Below are 24,687 nucleotides of genomic sequence, written 5' to 3'. Positions count from 1 at the left end.
AGAAGGCATGATCATTATTAAGCTTGATAGTAATCACATCTATTTTCTCTGATAAAGGCTGGGTACTGACCTGTCAATGTTCCTAAGTTTTTGCCACATTTTTAATGCTGATAGAAAATACTTCAATTGGAATACTTAGCTCTTTTCATAAGTGAATATTGCCCTTGTGGGACTTTTAAAGGAACTGTTATGACACTTGTTAGAGACAGCAAGGAGACCCTTACCTCATGGCGGCTGCAGTAGGGAAGGCGGGGCTCAGCTGGGAGCCCCAGGCTGGTGGGGTGCTGCCCCAGAGCAGGTGGGCCAAGAGGGGACATTGGGGTGGGGGCTTGTGGCCAAACCGACCTCCCAAGACTCCTGCTGAGGGCAGGCCAGCGGGGAGAGATGGGCGCTGGGGTGGGGGGGATCTGACCAGAAGTGGGGGAGCACAGTGCCGCCCGGTTGGCTCCGTCCCCCCCACGGAAGCTGGGAGGCAGGACGTGTCCCCTTGGTGTTCGCTTCCCCAGGAGATGGCTCCCGGCGTTGCCGAGCCACAGAGCTGACAAGATCCCAGCTCCTGTTCAAAGGGATCTGTATATATAAAGAGAAGAGAAATAATTACATTTTTTAAAATAAACACTATGAGAAAAGGAATTGAGGGAAATCTCTTCCCTTATTTCCAACCTGGAGATTTAAGGCTCCTGTCTTTGTTTTGTGCCTGTGCTCACATAGGTCTGAACAACCTGTGCAAACACTGCCACCGTGAGGAGGCCCAGTGGTGCAAGACGCTGCCAAGGGGCCCGTGCTTAGGACGCCAAGTGGGATGTCAGGATCAAGCAGGGCCCACGCAGGTGAGCCCCCCCGGACATCCGTGCTCTCTGCAGGTGCGCAAGTCCTGGGCACCGAGGGGGAGCCATAGCAACAGCAAATCTCAAACACACGCGCCACTAGGTCACTGCAGGTCCCACGCCACAGGCCTCCCAACGGCAAGCAGGGGCCGTCTCTGACACGAGGACTGTTGACCTGCATCACTATTACCCTGTAAACACAAAACAACTATGAGGCATATGAAAAGGCTAGAAATGCAACCCGTTTCCATGCAAAAAAGAAATCAGAAGCAGCCCAAATATGACACACATTTAGCAACTATCTGACATGGAATTCTTGAAAACAGCCAGAGAGAAAGGAAATACTAAAATCAGAACAAAAAACAGGTAAGAGTTCCTGCAGATTTCACATCAGAAACCCTGTACAGCCAGAAGATAACTACACTGCATGTTTGATATACTGTAAGGATAAAAACTATCAGCCCCAAACTTTATGCCCTGAAAAGTCTTTCAAAGTAACTGAGAAATCAAAATAGTCATCCTGCCTGAAACAGTCTACAAATTCAGTGCAATCCATACCAAAATACCAACATCATTCTTCAAGGAACTAGAGCAAACAGTTCTAAAATTCATAAGGAACCACAAAAGACCCAGAATAGCCAAAGCAATCCTGAGAAGGAAGAATAAAGCAGGGGGATCTCACTCCCCAACTTCAAGCTCTACTACAAAGCCACAGTAATCAGGACAATTTGGTACTGGCACAAGAACAGAGCCACAGACCAGTGGAACAGGTTAGAGAGACTAGATATAAACCAAAGCATATATGGCTAATTAATATATGATAAAGGAGCCATGGACATACAGTGGGGAAATTACAGCCTCTTCAACAATGGGTATTGGCAAAACTGGACAGCTACATGTAAGACAATGAAACTGGATTATTGCCTAACTCCATACACAAAAGTAAACTCGAAATGGATCAAAGATCTGCATGTAAGTCATGAAAACATAAAACCCTTAGAAGAAAACATAGGCAAAAATCTCTTGAATATAAACATGAGCAACTTTTTCCTGAACACATCTTGAGCAAGGGAAACAAAATAAAAAATGAACAAGTGGGACTACATCAAACTGAAAAGCTTCTGCACAGCAAAGGACACCCTCAGCAGAACAAAAAGGCATCCCACAGTATGGGAGAATATATTTGTAAATGGCATATCTGATAAGGGGTTAACATCCAAAATATATAAAGAACTCACATGCCTCAGCACCCAAAAAACAAATAACCTGATTAAGAAATGGGCAGAGGACCTGAACAGACACTTCTCCAGAGAAGACATACAGATGACCAACAGGCACATGAAAAGATGCTCCACGTCACTAATCATCAGGGAAATGCAAATTAAAACCACAGTGAGGTACTACGTCACACCAGTTAGGATGGCCAACATCCAAAAGAAAAGAAAGAACAAATGCTGGTGAGGATGTGGAGAAAGGGGAACCCTCCTACACTGCTGGTGGGTTTACAAATTGGTGCAACGACTATGGAAAGCAATTTGGAGGTTTCTCAATAAATTAAAAGTAGAAATACCATTTGACCCAGTTATTTTACTCTTAGGAATTTATCCAAAGAAAACAAGATTGAAAATACACACTAAAGATTGAAAAAGACATATGCACCCGTATGTTTATCACAGCACTATTTACAATAGCCAAGATATGAAAGCAACCAAAGTGTCCATCAGTAGATGAATGGATAAAGAAGAGGTGGTACATATACACAATGGAATACTATTAAGCCATAAGAAAACAAATCCTACCATTTGCAACAACATGGATGGAGCTAGAGGGTATTATGCTCAGTGAAATAAGGCAGGCGGAGAAAGACAAGTACCAAATGATTTCCCTTATTTGTGGAGTATAACAACAAAGCAAAACAGAAGGAACATATCAGTAGACCCATAGACACTGAGAAGGGACTTGTGGTTACCAGAAGGGAGGGTGGATGCAGGAGGGAGAAGGGGATAAAGAGGCACAATAATTCACAATCACAATATAGGCAGGTCGCAGGGATGGTAGTACAGCACAGAGAATGCAGTTAATGACTCCATAACATCTGCCTCCGATGATGGACAGTGACTGCAATGGAGGGGTGAGGACCGGATAATATGGGTGAAGGTTGAACCACAGTGTTGTGTATTTGAAACCAACATAAGATTGTATATCAATGATACTTTAATAAAAAGAAAATAAAATTACTGAGAAATAAAGTCTTAGAGAAGAAAAAGAAAAAAAAGGACAATTAATTTACAGATTGACTCTATAAGAAATGTTGAAGGAAGCTCTTTAGGCTGAAATAATGTATCATCCTGAAGCTGGGATCTGTATAAGGAAATTAAGAATGCTAGAAATGGAATGAATACAAGTAAAAATAAATTTATTCTCTTAGTTTGAAATGCTCTAAAAGGTAACTCGGTCAAGCTAAAAATAGTAACAATGGCTTGTGTGTTTATATGGCATACTTAAAAGTAGAGTACAAGGAAATAGTCCAAAAAGTATGAGGAATTGGGAATAAATTGTTTTAACGTGCTGGCAATAAAGGGTAGACTCTGCTGAATTCAGGATGTATATCGTAACCCCAAGAAGACCTACTGAAAAAGAAAATACATAAAAGCGGTGTAATACATCAGTCAAGGAGATAAAATGGAGTCTAAACAAACGCTTAATTGAAAGAAGAAAAGGTGGAAAAGGAGGAAAAAAGTAAAGAGGACACAGAACGATAACAACCAGCAAAGAACAGCTCGAGAGACATGAACTTTCCAGAGTAAAGGAGCCCGAAGTGCATGGGAGGCCGGACCCTGAGCCAGGAGCGGTTGGGGTGAAGGCTGGGCGGAGATAGCAAGTCACTGTGGAGAAAATGGTATGAAATGCACATGAATAGGTAACTGGTTGTATCAAAAGTAAGCCTCCCTATTACGTTGGTGGCTCTTTGGTTATGGAAAATAACACCCTTGTTCTTGGGAAATACACATTAAAGAATTCCAGGGATAAAGGACATGATTCCGAACTTTTCAAGTGGTTCAGAGAATGTGTGCATGTGTGTGCACATGTGTTTGGGTGCACATGTGTGCATGCATGTGCGGGAGTGTGTTCATGTGAAAAGAGGGAGAGGGAAGGATGAGAGAAAGACAACAGCAAATATCTGAATCCAAATCTGGCTAAGGATGTAGGATTTTCTTTTACTATTATTGAAACTTTTTGATGTATTTAAAATTATATCAGAGTAAAAACTTACAAATATGTGTTTTAAATGAAGATGAAATAAGAGAAGGGAGATCTAAACCCAGGCTTCTATAAACCTAAGTCCCTGTTATCTCCCAATTTCTAATCACCCTAATGGTTAGTTTTTCCCCAGACTAGAGTAAATCATCTGTAAAGGTTCAGCTCCATGGCTGTGAGGATCAAGGGAGAGAGCAGATTCCTGTGGGTTATCTTGTGGATCAATGAGTGGCTTAAGGCAGACATAAAAATTACTGAAAACCAGATATTCTATATGATACATTAAAACAGTCACTCCCAAGTGAGAAATAATATTCTTTGAGTTTATTAGATATTCTTTTTAGAGTAATTTTTCTGACTTTCCTTTGGCATGAATTGGAATGGATATATTAATTGAACCTACTTTTGCCAGAAGCACTGAGCAAGTCTCCAGAGTGCTGACCTGCCCCTGCCCACAGCCTCTCTCCTGCCTCTTTGCTGTCTGAATTTCTTCCTGTTTATGACATAAACTAAGACGATGCCCATTAAACCATTTAATTCCATGAAATCAGAGCACTTGTTCAGACATGGCATGTGGTCTGAAGAGAAAGACGCCCCCGTTTCTTGCGTGGAGTCTCTTTCTCAGGGCGAGGAAGGCTGTGCAAGCCGGGATATTCAGAATGTAAAACAAAATCTTCCCTTGTCCCTTTTGTTCAGTCAAGGCACTGGGCCTCGGACGTTTCCACACCATCTGGAATTCCTGCTCCTGTAAAAGGGCCACCCAGGAGCCTCTGCCACATGCGTCTGGTGGGCTTGAGGCCTTTCTGCACGTGCCGCCGAGACGGTAAGTCTGCGATTCGTGCCTGTGAGCTCAGGCGCCTCGGGCACCAAGGGTCCAGGCCTGGAGCTCATGCCCAGACCAGCAGGGACAGAAGCGCACCTGGCCTCTGGCCGACCCGGGGCCAGGAGCACCTCCATCTCCTGTGAAGGGCAAGTTCTGGCTGCTCGCCGGCTTTCTCCGCCCTCCTTTCTCGGCCAGGTTTGCTGTCCACCTGCTGAGACTTTTCAAAATGTTACGGAGAAAAAGTATGCCTCACATGGCAAAAAAGTGGAAACTTCAGTGTTCAAATATGTAAGCCTGTTACATGAAAAATCTCTAGGTGACCCAGGCAGTTAATGTAACTTTTTGACTTTGTTAATCAGAAGGAAAGAATCATTACTTGGAAGGAACAAACTTACAAGAGAAATTAAAAATCAGACGATCAAAACCAGCACGCTGGCCCCTTCCTCCTGCACACTGAGAACTGAAATTAATTTCCTGGGAAACTACATTTCCTCTGGCATTTTTTCTAGCTCACATGCTTCATTACAGCCATAAAATATGCAAAAAGTGGGAAAAGGGTGTGAAATCAATTGTGAGTCAATACTCAGTAGCTCTCCTAGGATACCTGCTCTCCTGTTCCTTAAACAGACCCATTTCAGGCAAGGTTAATGGTTTCCACTGGGGGTTTTTGCCTAAATTTCTAGGTATAGAGATTTTTATCAAGAACTGGGAATTTAATTCTGCAAAGGATTAAAGAAAAAGCAGACAAGATTTGTAGATTACCTTCTCAAATAAAAGGACAGCAAGTCCCTTTAGGAAAACTAAAAAGTACTTCAAATTTTTATCTTCTATAAGATGAGCATTCAGGGCACCTTTCCAATGTTTTGATTAATCAGTATAGTGCTTTGAAGTGACCACCACCAAGCCTTTATCTTTACATATTTCCGGGAGCGTACAGGACATGCAGGCACCCCGGGACGGCCTGCCGTCTGGGCAGCGGCCACAGAGAGGGTGTCATTCATGGCCAGGATGCCGGCCTTTCCCCCTCTTGCCATTAGCTGCCCGGGGCATTCTTGTCCCGTCCCCGACTGACCTCCCTCCATAGCCCCCCAGTCAGCTGGTAGGAGCTTAGGGGCCTGTGAAGGCCCCCCCTTCCTATGAAAGCATCTCCCCAGCGTCCCCTTTGAGGTCCCTGTGGCCCGCCCTTCACGGTGATCGGTGAGTTACTGCCGCAGGAAGCACAGCGGCCGAGTGCGTGAGCCGGGCCGCAGCATCCAGTCCTGGTGTAGCGGGAGGGAGTAGGGGATGCAAACACGATGTAAGACCCGGCTTGCGTGGTTTGGAGCAATAAGGAAAGCTTGAGCAAGAAATGGCAGCCAGAGCGGAAAAAGCACAAAGCTGAGCTTCACCTTGTTGCGGTTTGACCTGCAGCGTGCTGGGCCCGAGGGGGCGGGGCACCGGCGTGGCGCAGGGACCAGCCCGTCCGCCTGCTGCTCCATCGGCCGTGCCCCGTGTCGGCACTTTGCAGCCCCTCCTGGGGCATCGGATTATTTAAAAACAAAAGCTGTGCATAAACCCCACGCAGTTTCTCTGTCCCACTTTCCCACTTTGCATATTTATTCTCAAAGACACAGAGACAACAGAATGGACTTACTTTGTTTTTTATTCACTTCTCTGTTTACTTTTTATGAAGTGCTCCTTGCTCCCTCTGGGTACCAAGCCTGAACAGAAGGTAGAGTTGACAGCTGTCAGATGGGGAGGTTGAGGGAGAAAATGTTTTGATTGGCAGGATTTAGGGAAATGAGTTGACCGGACAAATTAAATTTAAGATGCCTCTGAGATGCGAAAGTGGAGACAACCCCGTGTGTATGTTTAATGTGGAAAGGTGGGCGTCAGCGGGTCAGGCGTACAGGGAGCCGGGCGCTGACCTAAGAAACCCTGCAAGGCCCCGGGAGGAGCTGCCGCGGAGCAGAGACGCCGTGTGCGCTCAGGGCGGCCCCACGGCCTCTGAGGATGGAGCCGCCCGGGCTGCCGGGGAAGGGCCCTCCTGCCACGTGAGAACAGGGCGGCTTCGCCTGCGGCAAGGGTTGGGAGAGGGCAAGTTTGAAAGGAGCGCGTCCTGTCAGGGTTTCGCCTTGTTCCTGTCCATTTGGAGAATTGAGTACACATGTGGGGAGGCCGTCGGCGGTGAGTCTGGGTTTCGAAGAGGTGGAGACGGGTGTGCAAAGGGACGGCGGCTGGGCCCCCACGGTCCAGGCCTGACCCCGGCCGCCGCAGCGACGGCCAGCTCCCCTACTCCCCTGTCCCCGCGCACACGGGGGCCCTCTCAGAGGAAGCCAGCAGGCGACACCCCGCTCCTGGGAGCCCGCGCTGCACCCCCGGCCACACTGGGCCCAAGCAGGCCCCAGCCTTCCCTGTGCGTCTGGCCCCCTACCTCCAGGCCTCCCGTCTGTACGGAGCGGCGGAGACGCTGCCACATGCTGATCCAGGCGGCCTCAGAGTCCTGGCAGGTCCCACCCAGACTCGTCCAGGGCCACCTTGTGCTGCTCTTCCCGAGGCTGTGCTGCCTGCGGTCTGTCCCCCGGCACTCACTGGTGCTGGACCGGGGGTGGCGTCCTGGACTCCAGGCGGAGCCGAGGGCGAAGGGAGAGAAGAGGGGTGAGGTCTGCGCCGGCTGCCTCTGGGCCGCGGTGAGGCTCGGGCCAGTGCAGAAGCCAGCAGGGCCGAGGGAGCGCGGGGCAGCGCCACTGCAGTGAGAGCCAGGTGAGCGGGGTCCGGGCCGCCCCGTCGTGGAGTCTGTGTGACCGCAGGTCCCGCTGCAGGCGGACACTGTCGCTGGGGACCCGCACATGGGGCCTGCCTGGCCACAGCGGCCCTGGCCGGTGGGGCGGGGCAGTTCTCTGGAGGGAGGTCAGGCGAAGCGCTCGGATGCCCCGGGCTGGCCACACTAGGTGAGTTGCCCTGACTGACGTCTGGGAGCTCGACACGGGCATCGTGGACGTCTTTTCCGAGTTTCCTGTGCAGTGGAGCCGCGAGCGGGCGTGAGGGAGGCCTGGTGTTCCTCTGCGGAAGGGCCTTTATCGGGGGTTTTATGTTGCGTGAATGCCGCCGCGGAGGACGACCAGGGCTCAGGGCCAGGAAGCAGTGCGGGGCCGGGTGCGCAGGTGGGCGTGCGAGCAGGCGCGGGTGCAATCCGGGAGGGTGGGCCTGGCACCTGCATTGCCTTCTGCGATCCCTGGTGGCAGAGGTTTGTCCACATTTTCAGTTTCCTCCCAGATTTCATTCCCTCTGTTTCTTTCATTCCGCATGTGATCGGGTCACCGTCGCGGGGGAGGCCTGCCAGGGAAACCGTTTGGCTTCCGTGTGTTCTTTTCCCCTGCAGGGCAGCCACACAGTCCACATGTATGTAGATGAGTCCTGTCACATGTCAGAGCAACACCTGCCTTCTCTGAAGCTCTGCAAGGTGGCCACATGGGGGCTGGAAGGGAAACTTTGTGGCTGGAACACATACTATAAAAATTGCCATTGCACCTGAATCCAGTGTAAAAAAAAACGAGGGATATTGAAGAAAGTCCCTAGTAACTATAACAAGAACAGATGGATTTTTTCCCACTATTTATAGATCATGCATGTTAGAGTTGAGTATACATATTACATTTCCATTTTTATATATCCAAATCCAAATTAATAACACTTCCCAATTAAAATTTTCTCCTCCCCTGCTTCCATCAGCAGAAAATGAAACTATAGTTTAAAAAATCAGAATTAAATGAGCCTTTAAATCATAAAAAGAAAAAGAATGTACTAAGTTTTCCTCTGAAAACTGTCATCTGTAAGAATTCCCCTATTTGTACATCAACATACATGCATTTCCCTCCCGCCATATACAGGGAGGAGGTACATAAATGAATCCCTGCCTCCCGAGCCCCCTCTCCTGCCAGGCTGTAATTGCCCGTCCCGAGGAAGGGGCACGCACGGGTCAAGAGTCCAGGTGCCAGGGGACAACTTGGCAGCAAGCGGGGCACTTTGGATGTTTCGGTGACGGGGTCCCGGGCAGCCAGCTGGGGGGTCTCGGATTAAACCCCAGCCCCTGTTCCTGTAGGTCTGTTTCCTCAACTGCAAAACTAGATGAAGAGCCACTCTGAACTCAAACTCCTGACCTGGGTTCCGTGGAACAGCACATGGGCATCTCAGCACCACGCACGGGACACAGGGAGTGCTCGGTGGATACTGACTTGTGGCCTTACACTACTCACGTTTTGTAGAAACCTCCCAGTTTCTCCAGGTCAATTTTTTTAAATTAATACCTTACTTTTTAAATTATTAGATACCTTAATTTTTTAATAATACCTTAATTCCGGATCATACACTTCAAAGTTAACATGGTAAACATCGTACATTGCTTATCTCTTCCCAAGTTGAGGTGACGTCACGAGCAGAATCTGAAGCTGAGAACACGCGAGGTACCTACATGTAACCTTTCCAGTTGGGTACATAAGGAAGAAGGAAGAGTTCAAGGGAAGAGGTGATTAATACTCTTCAGCTTTCAACAGACAGCTGCCACATCATATGCCCTGCAGATACTACGGTGAATAAAACATAGTCACCACTCAGGGAGCTGAAGTATCTAGGGCAAAACCATGCTGAAGACCTTCATCAGGGATACCAGTTCCTGATCCGCACACACACATAAACAGATGCTTGATTTCATTCCTCTTGGCCCAAAAATCTTTTTTCTGCAGGAGGAAAAACTGATACTGATCTCTAGATCGCTTCTCAAAGTTGGCCTTAAAGTTAATCGTGACCCCAGCCAAACCTCTTCATGTCTCACAAACCAGCTGTGAGTGCCCCGACAGGCAGAGCGTCTGGGTGTCCTCCATGCAGCTCAGCCACGTCCAGGCGAGCACCACGTGCCCCTTCTCCACGCCAGTTGCTGTGGGTTGACAGGGCAGTGAAGTATTTCTCTCTCGAGACTGGAGTGTGTGTGCGCGCACATGGGCGTGAATGCAGGATGGGAGCAGCGTGCCAGACCCAGAGATGGGAGGTGACGCCCAGGCTCCACTGTGACCTTGAAGAAGGGAGGTGACACGTGAAATGCTCTTGGGGAGCCTGGCAGTGAGGGGGGGCTGCCTAACATGTCCCGTCATTCTGTAACTGCAGTTAGTATTATTACAACAGAACTTGGGGCCTGGCATACAGTCAATTTTCGGTAAGATGAAACCAGGCAACATGGACATCAGGTCTTGCCCTGGTTCCACAGGCCCTGAGTGTCTGTGAGCTCAGTCTCCGAGGAATTTTCCCATTGGCTTATGTTGAAGGTCACTGAGCATCCCCAATGTCCCTCCATTCGGTTCTTTTTTTCTTACATCTGAAACATTCCTTCTCCCCACTTGTCTGCAGCGACCCGCTGAAGCGTCTTGAGGATGGCTGCTCTGAGCCTCAGATGATGGCAGTGCTGTCACTGCTAGCATGCACCATGTCGTTCATCCCCTTTGGGGTCTTTCGGTTTCTCGTATGATGTGGCTTTCAGTTGAAACCAGGACACATTCGTGCTGTGGTAGGACACCTGCGTCTTAAGACCTCCCTGGCAGGTGGGCCCTGGAAGCCTCAGAGCTGTGCCCACAAGCCCTTCAGTGACATGGCAGGGGCGTGTGCAGCCTCGTTTGGTCCTCGGTGGCCTTTCTGGACGGTGGTTTCCTGTGGTGTTGGCTGAAGTACAGAGGTGTGGCCTACATGTCACACTAGGCTCACCTTCCCATTTCTCAGGCCAGAGAGGGCAGTTCTGTTCACTGCCATTGGTATTTCCAGGTTGATGGCTTCCTCTGCCCAGGCAGGAGTCAGTACGGCAGAAGATAACTGGGGACCTTGGCAGCATGCGGTTCCATGGGTCCTAAGGCTCCTGGCCAGTGTGACTCTTCTTCTCAGTGCCTTTCAGGGTCTTCTGATGTCCGCCTCCCATCTCACGTCCATGGTGTCCTTAGGGGAGGAGTAGGAGAATGTGCTCCTGCCCAGCTCTCCTTGAAGCAGACTCCTGGAGAGAGTTAAACAGTTTGAATGACTAAGTTAAACGCAAGGCAACGCCACCCATCTTTGTATCATTTTCTGAGTTTTAAATTGCTGAGCAGATGCACATAGCTCAACCCAGAATTAACTAGTGTGTGCCTAGGGAATGCCAACTAATATAAATATTAGCTTTGATAAAAGGTAATTAAACTGATTCATTTCAAAGTGATGATTTAGAGATTATCAACTCTTGGGATTAGGTGAATAATCAGAATTAGAGCTGGAGCATTTTCTCCCTAACATTCACAATGTCATTTGTTAAGACTGACTTTATTGGATGTGGTTCAAGATGGGAAAGTTAGTAAAGAGCCAATAAGTAGATGTGACCTAGGAAGTAAGGAGGCCCTGGGGACAGGCTGGCTCTGGGATGGCAGAGCAGGACCGCGTGAACCTGGTAGGGGGAGTGTCCCCAGGCACCAGCGGAGTCAGCTCCCGTCTCACCTGCCCCCCTCCAAGCCAGCAGCCGTGTCTGGGTTGCACACTGTGTTGACAGACACCGAGTCTCTGAGGACTCAGTGAGGAGACACAAAGTTCTCCTCAGCTAACTGGTCTTCCATGGAGGCAAGAAAGAGCTGTAGTGAAGTACAGCCTGTCATCTTCTGTTTCAGAGTAAAAAGAGCAGAGGAAGGAGAATGAACACAATGCTCACTGAAAAACGAAAAGAACCTGCCCAAATTCAAGTTATCCACACTGAAAACTCATTTGCATGTGAGGTAAGATTTTACTTGCCTTTATTGCAGTATGCTTTGGGGTTTTTTTCCCTGTAAATTACATGAAAGAAGGACTTATAATTTGGGGCCATGTATAAAAATAATAATTGGATCCTGTACTTTAATGACACCACTGCATATGATCCTGTGTCTGCAGATGTGTGTGATCTCTGTCCACCTTCCAAGGCCTTCATCCAACACAGCCTAAGGTTGTCCTGACTTGACAGATGCATTCCTGTGAAGTGAGTCCATAGGCTCTGACTTAAAAGTGTCTGCCATGGGCCAGGGTTCTGAACTGAGCCCTTTTCAACAGCAAAAGGCAGAGATGTAAAAGGAGGAGAGGGAGGCAGGTGGAGGACGAGCAACGGGGGGGAAGAGCTTCCCAAGCCAGCGAGGTGACAGGGTGGGGCTGTGGTTTGATTCTGAACTGCAGAGCAGCGAACGCTGCAGAGACGCCAGACAGGTCACTTGGAACAGGCTCTCACTCCATGAAAACTGAGCTTGCTTTAATGTAATATTCCTTAAAGAAAACAATTGTGCAGTATTTACATATACAGACAATATCAAAATTATCACTAAAACATGTGACTGTTTTGAGCACAGGGAACATCATTTCTAAGCTTTATGATAAATTTAAGAGGGTATTACCTTGATGTCTATAGCATATGTATTATTTATCTAAAGGTGTTATTTTACTGACATTTTAAGGTCAGATCCATACAGTGGCAAACTACTAAACTGCAAATTAACTGGCAGGAAAATGCTTAATTAGTGTTTAAAATCTAGTAAATGAAAGGTTAAATATTTAATTAGCAGGGAGCAACCTAAGTAAGTATATGTGCAGTGACTGACATGCCTGTGTTAGGATCTCCAACCGCTGTGTCTGCTTGTAAGTCATAGCAGATCATTTCCTTAGGAGACACCGAACCGTTACTGGATGCAGTGCAGCTCTGCTCTGTCGATTCCTTCCAGACACAGACTTGTTTCATGAGAGAAAGAAAATACACATATTCAACTTAATTTTTGAATTATGGCTCTTTTAAACTGACAAACACTATCCCTGAGCTGAATGAACAAAACCCTGGTGGTCACTGTATCCAGCCTCGTGATGCACCAGCACAACCCGCTTAGGGAGCCACTGTGAGTTACAAAACATTCACAGCCAAAGGAAGAACGCAGCACAAGGCTCCAGAAGGTTGTCTCCCTGTCAGTCATTTTGCCCCCAGTGAGCCTGATGTCAGGTGGCACAGACTCCTGTCTGAATCTGAAGTTCCCTGATAGACATGCCAAGCTCTAGGGGAACGGGGGCCCTGTAGGTGTGATGATGTACGTGAGAGCACCTTAAGTCAAGGACAGAACGCTGTGTACTGCTGTACACATACCTGCAGAAGACCACACAGGTGTGAATTACACGTGCCTTACCTGACCGTGTGTGGCCTGCTTGTTATGTCCATCAGTAGTTTCCTCAAGCTGCTTCTGCAGGTGAACACATGGCTGCCCCTGCCCTCTGCTGGACCTCAGGGGTCAATAGAGCTCGTCCACCAGCAGCTGGAGTCGCAGCATCCCCTTATGTTCCCCCAGCACATCTCCAGGGCCACTTGTGCAGACTTCCTGAGCACCTGTCCCTCCCCTCCCTGTGGGCTGGGATGGGGGCAGGGCTTCTGTCCTGTTTGAGCGTGGCATTGCCCTGCATCCTTCTCTGTGTGGTCTTGTCTTCCTCCCCAGGTGCCCACAAGAGCTCCTTCCTCCCTGTGGCTGTCCAGGCCCAGTGCCGTGTGCCTGACCAGCCCATGAACCCTGCAGCCCCGCCCCACCCTGAGAGACTCCTGCGCTGATCACAAAGGCAGCAGCCAAGGCAAACTGTCAGCACAGGGGGAAAGGCACCCCCTCCCCCTGCACCCACTGAACTCCAAAAGCTGCTGGTCCTGCAGAATAGAACCAGATGCCAGACAGTAAAGAATCCTGAGCTTCTGGCTCTTTAAGGAAATCGTTGAAGACTTCCACAATCTGGGGAAGGAAATACACACTCAGGTCATAGAGGCCCACAGAGCCCTAACAAAAGGAACCCCAAGAAGAGAACACCGAGACATATGATAATTAAAATGTCAAAGATCAAGGATAAGGAGAGAGTGCTGAAAGGAGCCAGACAAAAAAGATTACTTATAAAAGAAATCCCCTCAGGCTACCAGCAGAAACGCCACAGGCCCCTGCACGATGTAGCCAAGGCACCAAACACAAGGCCCGCCGACCAAGAATCCTCCACCCAGTGTGAGTACCGTTTACATTTGGAGCAGGTATCAGCTTCCAGATAAACACGAGGCGAAGGAATTCACTGTCACTAAGCCAGCCTTACAGGAGATATTAAAGAAACTGCTGTTGGTGCAAATGCCCCTAAGTCTAAGCAGCTTTCACCATTGAAAAGAAACCCATAGTAAAGATAGTAAACCAACTAAGTAGCAAGCAAGTATGAAATTCAAACAAAACAAAAAACAAGTAAAATCAACTATACACAAAAGTCAGCCAAGAGATACACAAAAAGTGTAGATTATGACATCTAATACAAAAAATGTGGAGAAAGAGGAAGGATGGGGGAAAATGTACCTTCAGATTGTGTTTGAATAATCAGCAATTTAAGATACATCATTATTATATATAGCAAAGCTGTCCTCAAACCTTTGAAGCCTACAATAAATACACCCACTAAAAAATATATCAGTAAAAGGAAAAATCCCATTACAACACTAAAGAGCACCATCAGTAACAAGCAAAGAGTGTAAGAGAGGAATAAAGGAACAGACTGACAAACTGCCAGAAAACAAGTAATAAAATGGCAATAAGTACATGTCTATCGATAATCACCCTAAATGGACCAATCAGGAGACACAGAGTTACAGAATGGATAGAAAGACAAGGCAAGGCCCATCTGTATGCTGCCTACAGGAGATGACGCATTTCAGACCCAAAGACATACACAGACTAAAAATGAAGGGATGGAAAAAGATAAGCTGTGCAAATAATAGAAAAAAGCAGGAGTTTTGTACTTGTATCAGACAAAATAGATTTCAGAACAAAAAGACAGTAACGAGACAAAGGAGGACATTACATAATGATAAACAGGTCAGTTGAACAAGAGGATATAACCATGATAAAAAATATATACACCCAACATAGGAGCACCTAAATATGTTAAACAAATAGTGCAGAACTAAAGGGGGAAATAATAGATCGTGACACATTCATTTTAGGAGACTTTAACACACCACTCACATCAATAGATCAACGAGACAGAAAATAAACAGAGGCACTGAAGAACACATTAGATAAGACGGACCTAACGTGTCTACAAAACATGCCACAAAAAAGCAGCAGGAGGCACATGTTTTCTCAAGTGTACGTAGAACATTCTCCAGAACAGATCACGTACTAGGACTCAAAAAGATCAAAATGGTATCAAGCAGCTTCTTGGGCCACCATGGTATGAAACTAGAAAGAAGTTATACAAAGAAAACAAAAAGCCTACCAACACATGGAAGCTGAACACTATTCCCCAGCTGGGACTGCCCAAGAGCCTGCAGCGTGGTAACGAGCCGCCTGCAAAGCCGCAGTAGCTCAGGGCGTGTCCTCAGCTCCGGGAATACAGTGCCACCTCCACTGCTCCTGGAGAGCCCAGTCCTTGGGCAAGGTGCTGAGAGCAGATGGGGTCCCGGAGCAACTCCTGAAGCAGCTCACTCCAGGGGGCAGTCTCCCCTGGGTTGCCCTCCTTCCCACGAGTGGCCAGAAACACCGCTCAGCAATCGGGCCTCAGTCCCTTTCAGCTGCTGTACATCCGGCCTTCCCAGACCAAGGACTTCCTCCTCGACACGGAGACAGCTGCCCGAGTAAGGCGAGTCACCTCCCTGGCCCGATTCCTACAAACCCTTCAGGAACTGGCCGGGGCGCCTCTCTTCCAGCCAGACTTAGTTAACGCAGTGCCCTCTACCAGTCTTTCTCTCGCCCTGGTCAGGGAAGGACCACATAAAATAACCCTCCACTCCCACTGCAGCAAAAGTAACAGGACATGAGTCTTACCCCTGACTGAAGCCCTGGGTGTCTGAAAAAACGAGCCCCCCTCTGAGTGAGGAGGACTCCTCCCTGCCCCATTATTCCTGTGAGCCCATAGGGGACCTGAAGTCTCTTCATAGGTGACAGCCACCTCCAGCCACAGTGTCTCCACAGCCGTAGGCACCAGAGTTGCAGAGTTGCAAAAATAACCACATCATCTGCTCTGTTCTTCCAAAGATTCTCTCAAGAGCTTACAGACACTTAAGACCTCTCAATGCTTCAGAACCAGACTGACCACCTGGTGGGAGTCATCCCCCAAACAGGCATGGTCTGGACCTCCTCACAGCAGAGAGAGGAGGTCTTTGCCATTTTCTCCAAGAATGTTGTTTCTACATCAATCAATCTGGCATCAATGAGATAAAAAACGACAAGATCAGGCAGACAAACTATGCTGTGAGACCGAAGGCTCTTGGGAGCCCTCGTCCAATCTAATGAAGTGGATCCTGTGAGTTGTACCATTTTTAGGACCCCTCATTATAATTATCCTTCTCATAATCTTTGGCCCCTGTATCCTAAATCTACTAACAAGATTTGTTTCTTCCTGCCTCGAAAGCATCAAGCTACAAATGGTGATGCAAATGGAACCCAGTGTGACAGTCTGTCACGGCCCATGGGATAGGCCCCTCAGACAGTGAACCCGGCCATCACCCTTGTTCCTAAGGGTAGTTAGGGTTACCTCTTCCGAGGGGCACCGAGGCAGGTGATGGTGGGGCTTCAGCAGACAGCCTTCAAGGCCCTGGTGAGTTTCAGGGCCCTGTAAGTTTCAAAAGGCTTCCAAGCCTACTCAGCCATTCAAAGCTATACTTAGACTTAGACCTCAGCTCTGACTGGTATTCCCCATGCAAGTGAAGCAGCAAACCTTCAGCTGGCAGGAGTGAGCTGTGACGGCATCATTCCCAGTTCAGTTGTCTCTTAGGTCCATGGGGTGGAACTTCCTCCCTTGAAGAAGCTGCAGAACCCCTTCTTCTTTTCACTCCTTATTAAAAGCTTTGCTGGCTGCTCTGTACTCGTCTGCTGGCTCCATTCCTCAGTGCCTCCAAGACACAATCCTGAGAAAAACAGCATCTCGGTCAGTAATACTCTGACGGTGGCCCTGACTTTACCCCTGACTGTTAGCCCCTAACCCTGAACCACAATGACAGATCAATCTCAAGAAAGAACAGCTGGTGGCATCACGCTCCCTGATTCCAAACTACACTACAAAGCTCTAGTCATCCGAACATTGCGGCACACAGACGACTGGGTCAGGAGTGCGTGCCCCTAGGTAAACCCATGCGGAGATGGCCAGTGGGTCCACCAGCAAGGAGCCCAGGGCAGCAGGAGCAAAGGCTAGTCTGTCTCCTCAGGAATGGTGCTGGGGAACCTGAGAGCCACTCAGGGAAGAGCCACAGACAGCACCTCACACCACAACACAAACTAAGTGAAACTCACCATTTTCCATATCCAGCCAGAGCCCTTTGGACTAATTTCTGCAAATCTTATTTTAAAATAACAGCATCTACGGGGTTCTTCATTTTGTATGTTTTCCCGAGGAAACTATTTCCCTCTTGGAAAATATAACAACTTCCCATTAAGAAGAAAAAAAATTTTTTAATATAAGCAGCAGTGGTCAATGTGATTCACTCACCCTCAAAATCTGAATGTTAGGCTGCTAACAAAACTGGAGAGAGGTACTAATTTGCAAAGCAAAAAGAAAACGTACCATTGGACAGAGAGAACAGTGCGGTGCTCTGGGGGGTCTGAGCAAGAGGGTGTGACCTCAAAGGCCCTGTGCTCACAGATGGCAGGGAGGGGGCACCCAGCCCCACAGAGCCTTAAACATGGCTCAACACAGGCCACCCCTGCCAGCCCCTGATCTCAGTGCCCTTCACCAGTCAGGTGCCCTTCCCGTGGAGAGGCCCCAGGACACACAGAAGCCAGCAAAGCACCACCTCCCCACAGCACTGCCCAGATGTGCCCATCAGGCTGTGTCAAGAACACTGTGAACATCCTGGTGGGGAGCCAGCTAAGGCCATGGGTGGAATGTCTCTTGGGCATTAAGGGCAGGCTGATGGTGCGGGCAGGCCCCTGCTGCCACACTGTGCCGCCTACCGTGGACACATCACACCACAGCCGAGAAGCCCGAGGGGCTTGGAGTTGAAATATTTTTTCTATACATATGTATTTATATGCACTTAGATATTCATATTTTCTCTATACCTTTGAGATTGTACAGTATGTAGAAATGCCCACTTATTTTACACACATGCATGGTGAAGGTTAAAAAGGATGAGATCACAGAAAGGCTGATTCTTTCAATTATTTTATAAAAGCCAAAAGCATTGTGAGTGCAATAATGTTTTGAGAAAATATGTGCTTTTCTAATTTATCTTTACTCTTTTGGGAAGTAATTTCTAACTGGATCACAGGCAATTCCAAAGACATTCCAATTTAAAATGCTGGAAAACTTTCCAGATTCATTCCTTGTTCAAAATAATCTTAGAATATTATGTTGAAAATATAAACAAAGAATAAAAATGTGAGCTCTAAAACCTCTGAATGTCACTCCAAGATAACATATACAAACATATGTCAACTAAATAGCATAAAATGGAACAAAAACATGAGCAACTTGGAAAATAAAACCTTGACACTGCTACTGTTCAAGGAGTGTCAAGGTCAAAACATCCATCTTGTTCACAGGATGTAGAAACATCCAAATATTTTACAAGCAACTAAAGTGTATTCCAACTATGAAACTGGAAAATGATTTACATGTGTCAAAAAACAGGGTACTTTTTGGTATTTTAGGGCCACTTGCCACAGTTGTTTCATTATGCGATGAGAGAAGTGAATCCCCCCCCAATAGACTTAACTTTAGGTTTCCCGGTTTGGCTGAATGATCATCATGTCCCCAGCACTGCACACGCGTCGCCCACATGCTGCCCTTCATCTCCAGGGTCACCCACCCCAGGACGCCCTAGAAGGTGCTGTCACCATCAGCTCTGGCCTGGGACATAGCCTTTCAGACGCCACTAGAGTCGCATTGCTCCTGACAGGCTGGCTGCGTCCCCTGCTCCGCCATCAGCTGTGGAGCCAGGCGGCCCCTTCTCTACCTCACTTGACAGCACCACAGCACCCGCGTGGGGCCGGTGGTGGGCGTTGTTGCACTGCTGCCCAGGGGTGACACACACTCCCTGTGGTATTTGTCTTTTTGTGTTTTTTGTTTCACTGCAGCTCAGTCATTTCTTCTGAAATGAAATCATTACATCTGCCTTTTACTCCTGTAATTCATTAAAAAAATTTCCTAGTATCCTTTTTCCCTCATATGAACTCTTCAAATGTATACTCCCACACAGAAGTAATCCATTTCCACCTAAAAGATGCTTTACACTCATGTGTCTCAAAAGACGTTTTGCAATATGCCTATATTATAAGATACCCATTACATCTAGTTCACATTAACAAGCAAAGTTCAATTATTTGAAACCCACATTAGCAGTTTCCTCAGAATTATGAATCGTCTTATCTAATGAGTATCTTATTATGAGACTTTGATCATAATTTATTTTAGGTCAAGAAAGTAAAAAAGCTAATCGGTATTGCCTGGCTGCTACACCCATGCATGGTCCGGTTTGTACTCTCCAGAGAGGAAGCCCCTGAAGAGCTGTCAGCCTCACTTCGCAGTTGTGCAGAGGAAGGCCCAGGCTCGAGATGGGACCCGGCGTGGCTGGGCTTCCTGATGTTAATAGCTAGGAATTCATTGGTCTTTACACTTCACCGCCTTCTGTATCACATCCTATTTATGATACATAAAAATTCACTCAGGAAAGAAACGGTCAGAAGTTGGGTTTCAATCCTATCTCTGTTCATCAGCATTTTAAAGATATTTCATAATGCACTTTAGTTCAACCATTTATTCATGGGGATATTTACAAATGTTATAGAAAGTATGAAGCTGGGGGGTAATGATTTGATAGGCTAGAAATATGGGTTCTGATATGACATATGAGCTACATATGGCAGCTTTATGAGAGAGTCTTTAATAGCAATAGCCTCTGTGTGATTTCAAAATACCGCTAACAACCCAACGACCCAAGACGAGGGACACCGAGGCAGGCGCAGAACATGGGCCAATGCCAAGTGTGCACGTGAGGACTCACTGTGACAAGCACAGGTCAGTGGTGTCCAGATGCCAGCTGAGGCCGACTGAAACAGGTGGTGATTTTCACTTGAGCAAAACGAGAGATGCAGAAATGACAGCACATCTGAAGGAAAATAATTGGAAGGAAGTCGAGTAGAAAACATGCCGTGCGCACCCTGAGGCAGGTGCTCCAACCCTGCGTCCAGTTTCACGAGTCTGGACACATGTAACATGAAATGTGTTATTTGGAAACACCTACCTAATTATATCTGAAAGATGATGAATTTAACACACACAAGCCCACTCTCTGAGACGTGCAATAGGCTGTCTTGCTAGTGTGTCAGTGTTGCGTGTGCCTTGATTCGGCTCTTGATCTGCTGACCTCCACCATGCCACTGAGAGAGCGGGTGATGTTTGGGCCCCCCTCCACCCTCCTCCTCTCCACCTCAGTCCTCACCACTCTGGGCCTCTTTCCCCTGTAGGCATGGAACCCTTTCCATATTCCCACCCTCAGGCTACTCTTGGGCTCCTCGCTTCACTAGACTTAAAGTTTCATGAACATGTGAAACACGTGGTCTGTCTCCTGTGTGACTGGAGAAAGGAGGTTAACCAGCTCCCAGCACAGGCCTCTCATTTCCCACCCAGGGCAGCAACTTCCCCACGAGCAGAGAAAAACATATGCCCGCAGTTAGGCTGGAACTGGCGCTGCACAGGGGCCCCTGGACACTGTGGGGCTGGGCAACCTCAGCTTTTAGCACTAGAAAGACCAGGAGCTGACCCAGAAGAGATTGAACCAAGAGAACTGGATGTTCACATGTGGTATAAAGGACAGTGAAGAAATACTCAAAGATAATGGACTTATTCCACATCTGGAGAGGTCCATGGAGAGAAGTCGTGCAGAACACCCTTAGGAGTTCGTGCTTGGGGTGGAGCTGTGGACATCTGTGCTGCATCCATGTGATTCTCTGCCTAGTGTAACACACCCTTCCTGGCTGGAGAAGCTGCCCACCTGCTGGGGCTTCCCAGTCCTCAGAGATGGGTCCCCAGCCTGTGACATGCCATCCCACCCATCCAGAACCACACCGACTAAAGTGGCTGAGACGCCCTCCAATGGTGGCCTGCCGGCTGGAGGCTGAGAACACTGGGTGGTTTGATTCTGCCACGTGGGAAGGCCTGAGAACCAGGGCAGCCGATGGTGTGGACCCCAGTCCACAGGCAGGAGATGATGAGATGGGGTGCCCCAGCCCTAACAGTGAGGCAGGAAAAGGGGGATAATTCCTCCTTCCTGTCTGCTATTCTGTTCAGGCCATCAAGGGACTGGGTGACACCCACCCACGCTGGGGAAGGCATCTGCTTTATGGAGTCCACTGAATCAAATGCTCACCTCACCCAGAAGCACCCTCAAACAAACCCATCCACACTGTAATTCGGGCACCAGGGACCCATGCTCCGTCGGCGACAGCCAAGCTCGCTTGAGCAGGCCCTCCCATGAGAACAGGTGGAGCATACCGGCACACACACATGTACACGTGTACCCATGTACACAGTTTCTTTTCTGGATCAGAAAAAGTAACAATTAGATTCTATTATATTAAGTTAATACACAGTAGACATGACCTGAAATTTTCTACTCTTAACAGAGCACAGGAGGAAAAATTAATACTCATTACACTAAATTTTAACAATTTCTGAGAAGAACTCATTAAAACAAGAACTTTAGCTCATTTTGCAAAACTGTCTGAGAAGCAGATGCATTAGACATGGACAGCAGAGCTCCACCCCCATCTCTCAATGGTCAGTGTGACCTTTCGGTTCCCAGAGTGGTTCCCTCAGAATCCCCGCTGCCACCAGGACCAACGCAGCCGGCTCAGTCCATCACAGGACCCTCAGGTGACCCTCCTGGGGCAGCCTCTGTGCCAACGTGTCCAAATGCAGGGGGCCAGCAGGTGGGAGCGGGGGATCACACCGGGGCCACCTGCACTGTAAGCCCCGATCCCCACCCCTACAGGTGCAGCGAGGTGGAGACACAAGCCTCCGAACAGAGCCAATGAACCTGATGCCCTCAGTCTCTTCTGAGCTGGTGTGCTTTAGAGGTCAGATATTCGAAGGCCAGAGAAGGACAGCCATTTTGTTCCCAGTAAAGAACAAGGCTCACTATATTAAGGTTAAAGAAAAACCTGATTAATAGTGTTTTAAGTCACTGTAGTCACTTCCAAGCTATATGAACATCAAACCCTGGGACTAACCACTCCACGCAGCCCCCAAGGGGCACACAGGAGGCCCTCGAGTGGCCCATCCAGCGCAGACCCCCTGCCCGCCTGCCTGAGGCCCGCCAGGAGCTCTCCCTGATGGTCCAGCCGAGTCTGTGCCCCCGAACGGGAGCGCGGGTGTGGAGGAGGCGCTGGGAGTAGGAAGTGTGACCTGCACCGTGGAGGTCTGTGGGCAGCCCCGCACGTCCCAGAACCTTCCAGCAGTGTGCTGGAACCAGCCAGGGGTACACGCAGGCACACGGCCTCGCTAAGTCACTGCCATTTCCTCTACTGCACGCTCCACAGACACCAGGGCTCTCCTCGCGGACCCCTGGGCGCCGATTCTCGGGCCTCCTCGGGTTTGCTTTGGAACGACTCTCCGGGGTTGGACAGTAAGTATCTCCTGCGTGGGGATCAACATGAGCAGAGCCACTTCCCACCAGCGATCCACGCGGAAGCAGCAGGAGAGAGAGAAACAAGCCACCCACCGTTGAGAACAAGATTCCCCCACTGCAGCCACCGCCGAGCGGGGCCCGCTCCTCCGCCCACACAGACGAGGGCTCAGAGCCGTGGCCTTATTCCGATTCCTTCCCGCACGTGACACAGAAAAGCCCGTGAAAGGTGGTGAGAGATGTTTACTGAAGATGATCCTTTCTGGCCACTCACTAAATTCCGTCACCCTGGTTTCCCCACCCATGAACCAGATAAGGGCTGTCCTCCATGTCCCAGCAGCTCCACGGAGCCATCAGAGAAGGCGGATCTGCTGTACTGACCCACCCCAGGCGCGGGAGGCTTCTCCCGGGCAGAGCAAACCCAGCCTCCGCAAGCTATTCGCAGACTCATTTCCTGCAGCAGCTGGGATATAAAATGGAAATTTTAATAGGAGTGACCGCCTGTGAGCAAGTGAAACCATCAGGATGCTGCCCCGGACGCGCTCGTTACTCCCACTCATAAGCTGGGCGTCTGCACCAGACTCCCTCCGGCTCCGCGCCGGCCGGCCCTGCAGCCCACACGCACCCACCCCACCGGGTCGGCCTGCCCCTGCCCCCCACTCCCTCTGAGCTCTGCCAGGCCAAGCATGACTTACTATCCCTCTTAAATCCTCACACCAGCAGGAGGTGAATCCCAAGCAGAAACTCCATAAATGATTACTGAACAGAAATACACTAAAATTTTAAGTCATGGGCTCAAAAAACAAGCGATTTGATGTGTCATGTTAAATCTTTCAAATATTTGATGCTTTGTTAACAGTGTACAGTGAAAACACTGATTATAAATCTAACTGACCACTCCTAAGCAACCAAGCTACATGAAAAATGAGCTTTCTGCTTTCAAAATTTTATGTGCCCATGATTTAACCAAATTCCATTTTCAATGCCTGTTTCTTAACCATAATAATTTAAATGTTGCCCTGCTCATAATTTAAAGTTATCCTATCCTTATTAGGCACAAATATTTCAAAATTGGTCTCATGAAAATAATAATTCTTAATAAATTACAACTGAGTCTAAATTGTCAGACACCATTACAAGAGACAGTTCTTTAATACTTGGTTACGTTTGACAGCAGCAAATCCTGGAACCTCACCATAAAACACGGGCATAGATTATAACCTGCTTTCAAATACACCACTATTCTCCAGTTTCATTAAAATATTAGTCTATTTTCTCTGTTGTGAAGATTTTTCAGTCTGGTTAGAAGAATTTTCTTTACTGACAATGACACTGGCCGTGAATTGTGCATGTTTACGACGATGCCCCCTCCCCACGGATGCTGGGGTGATGATGATGTCCGTTGAGCAGCAGAGCAGGCAACAGTTCAGGCACAACATCATAAAACACAATTCCTCATCATGTTTTGGGGGTGAAAGCATGCCCTAAAAAGTTTACGTATCAAGAATAAAATCACTTTTATTTTACCTTGACTGAGCTCACCTGAGTACCCCCAGGAACTGGGGTGGTTTAGTGGTGTTTTGGCATAAAAATTATCTCCTAGTGGCACCAAATAGAGCAAATAGAAAACGTCATCCAATATGAACACAAATGCCTTTTTAAAAGTCCTTAAGTCAGCGGAATTCTACAGACAAGGAATCCGTGCCCACTTTGTGCCAAGGCCCTGTCTCCGTTGCTGGCCGCCCCCCACAACATGCCTTATCCCGAGCCAGGGAGGAGGACATACACCGAGCTCGGATTCCTTACAAAAAAGTTTGCAGCATTATCTGGAAAGGTCAAGGGTCCTTTTCTTGGCACTGCCACAGTAATTATAGCTTTTTTTTCAAGCTTTCACCGAGTGACATTTTAAAAAATTACTTCAGATGGCACTGGGAAAGCGCCTTTGCTGCTTATGACCTGACAGCTACAATCGATTTGTTTGTTTCCCTACTCATAGCGCAGAGCTATTTCTGGGGCTGAGGCGATCCCCAGATGCATATGCAGAAGACAGGAACTCTGTTGCAGCTGGGCTGGTCTTCTCTTTTAAAATTAGGTCTGATAGCTTAATCTTGAGTAAGAAAATCAAAACCCACTTTAAAAAAATGAAGATATAAAAACAATGA

General features: G+C 48.1%; 1 protein-coding gene and 1 long non-coding RNA gene across 3 annotated transcripts in view; one reads left to right on the top strand and one right to left on the bottom strand.

The window, feature by feature from the left end:
- Positions 1–6,027, top strand: part of LOC118918953 (uncharacterized) — a 155,631-nt gene extending 149,604 nt beyond the window's left edge. The window contains exon 4 of the mRNA XM_057505027.1: positions 4,782–6,027. Within this exon, the coding sequence (XP_057361010.1) occupies positions 4,782–5,051 (270 nt within the window). The 3' untranslated portion in view covers positions 5,052–6,027. The remainder of the gene's footprint in view (positions 1–4,781) is intronic.
- A 7,624-nt stretch (positions 6,028–13,651) lies between these two features.
- The window catches only part of LOC130684403 (uncharacterized), a 127,688-nt gene continuing 116,652 nt past the window's right edge, over positions 13,652–24,687 (bottom strand). For both annotated transcript variants that reach the window (XR_008998650.1, XR_008998649.1), the window contains exon 3: positions 13,652–16,810. This is a non-coding gene — a long non-coding RNA (uncharacterized LOC130684403). The remainder of the gene's footprint in view (positions 16,811–24,687) is intronic.

The sequence above is a fragment of the Manis pentadactyla genome, chromosome 7 (assembly GCF_030020395.1).
Source record: "Manis pentadactyla isolate mManPen7 chromosome 7, mManPen7.hap1, whole genome shotgun sequence".
Lineage (NCBI taxonomy): Eukaryota > Metazoa > Chordata > Mammalia > Pholidota > Manidae > Manis > Manis pentadactyla.
This window is presented reverse-complemented; position numbering and strand designations above follow the sequence as displayed.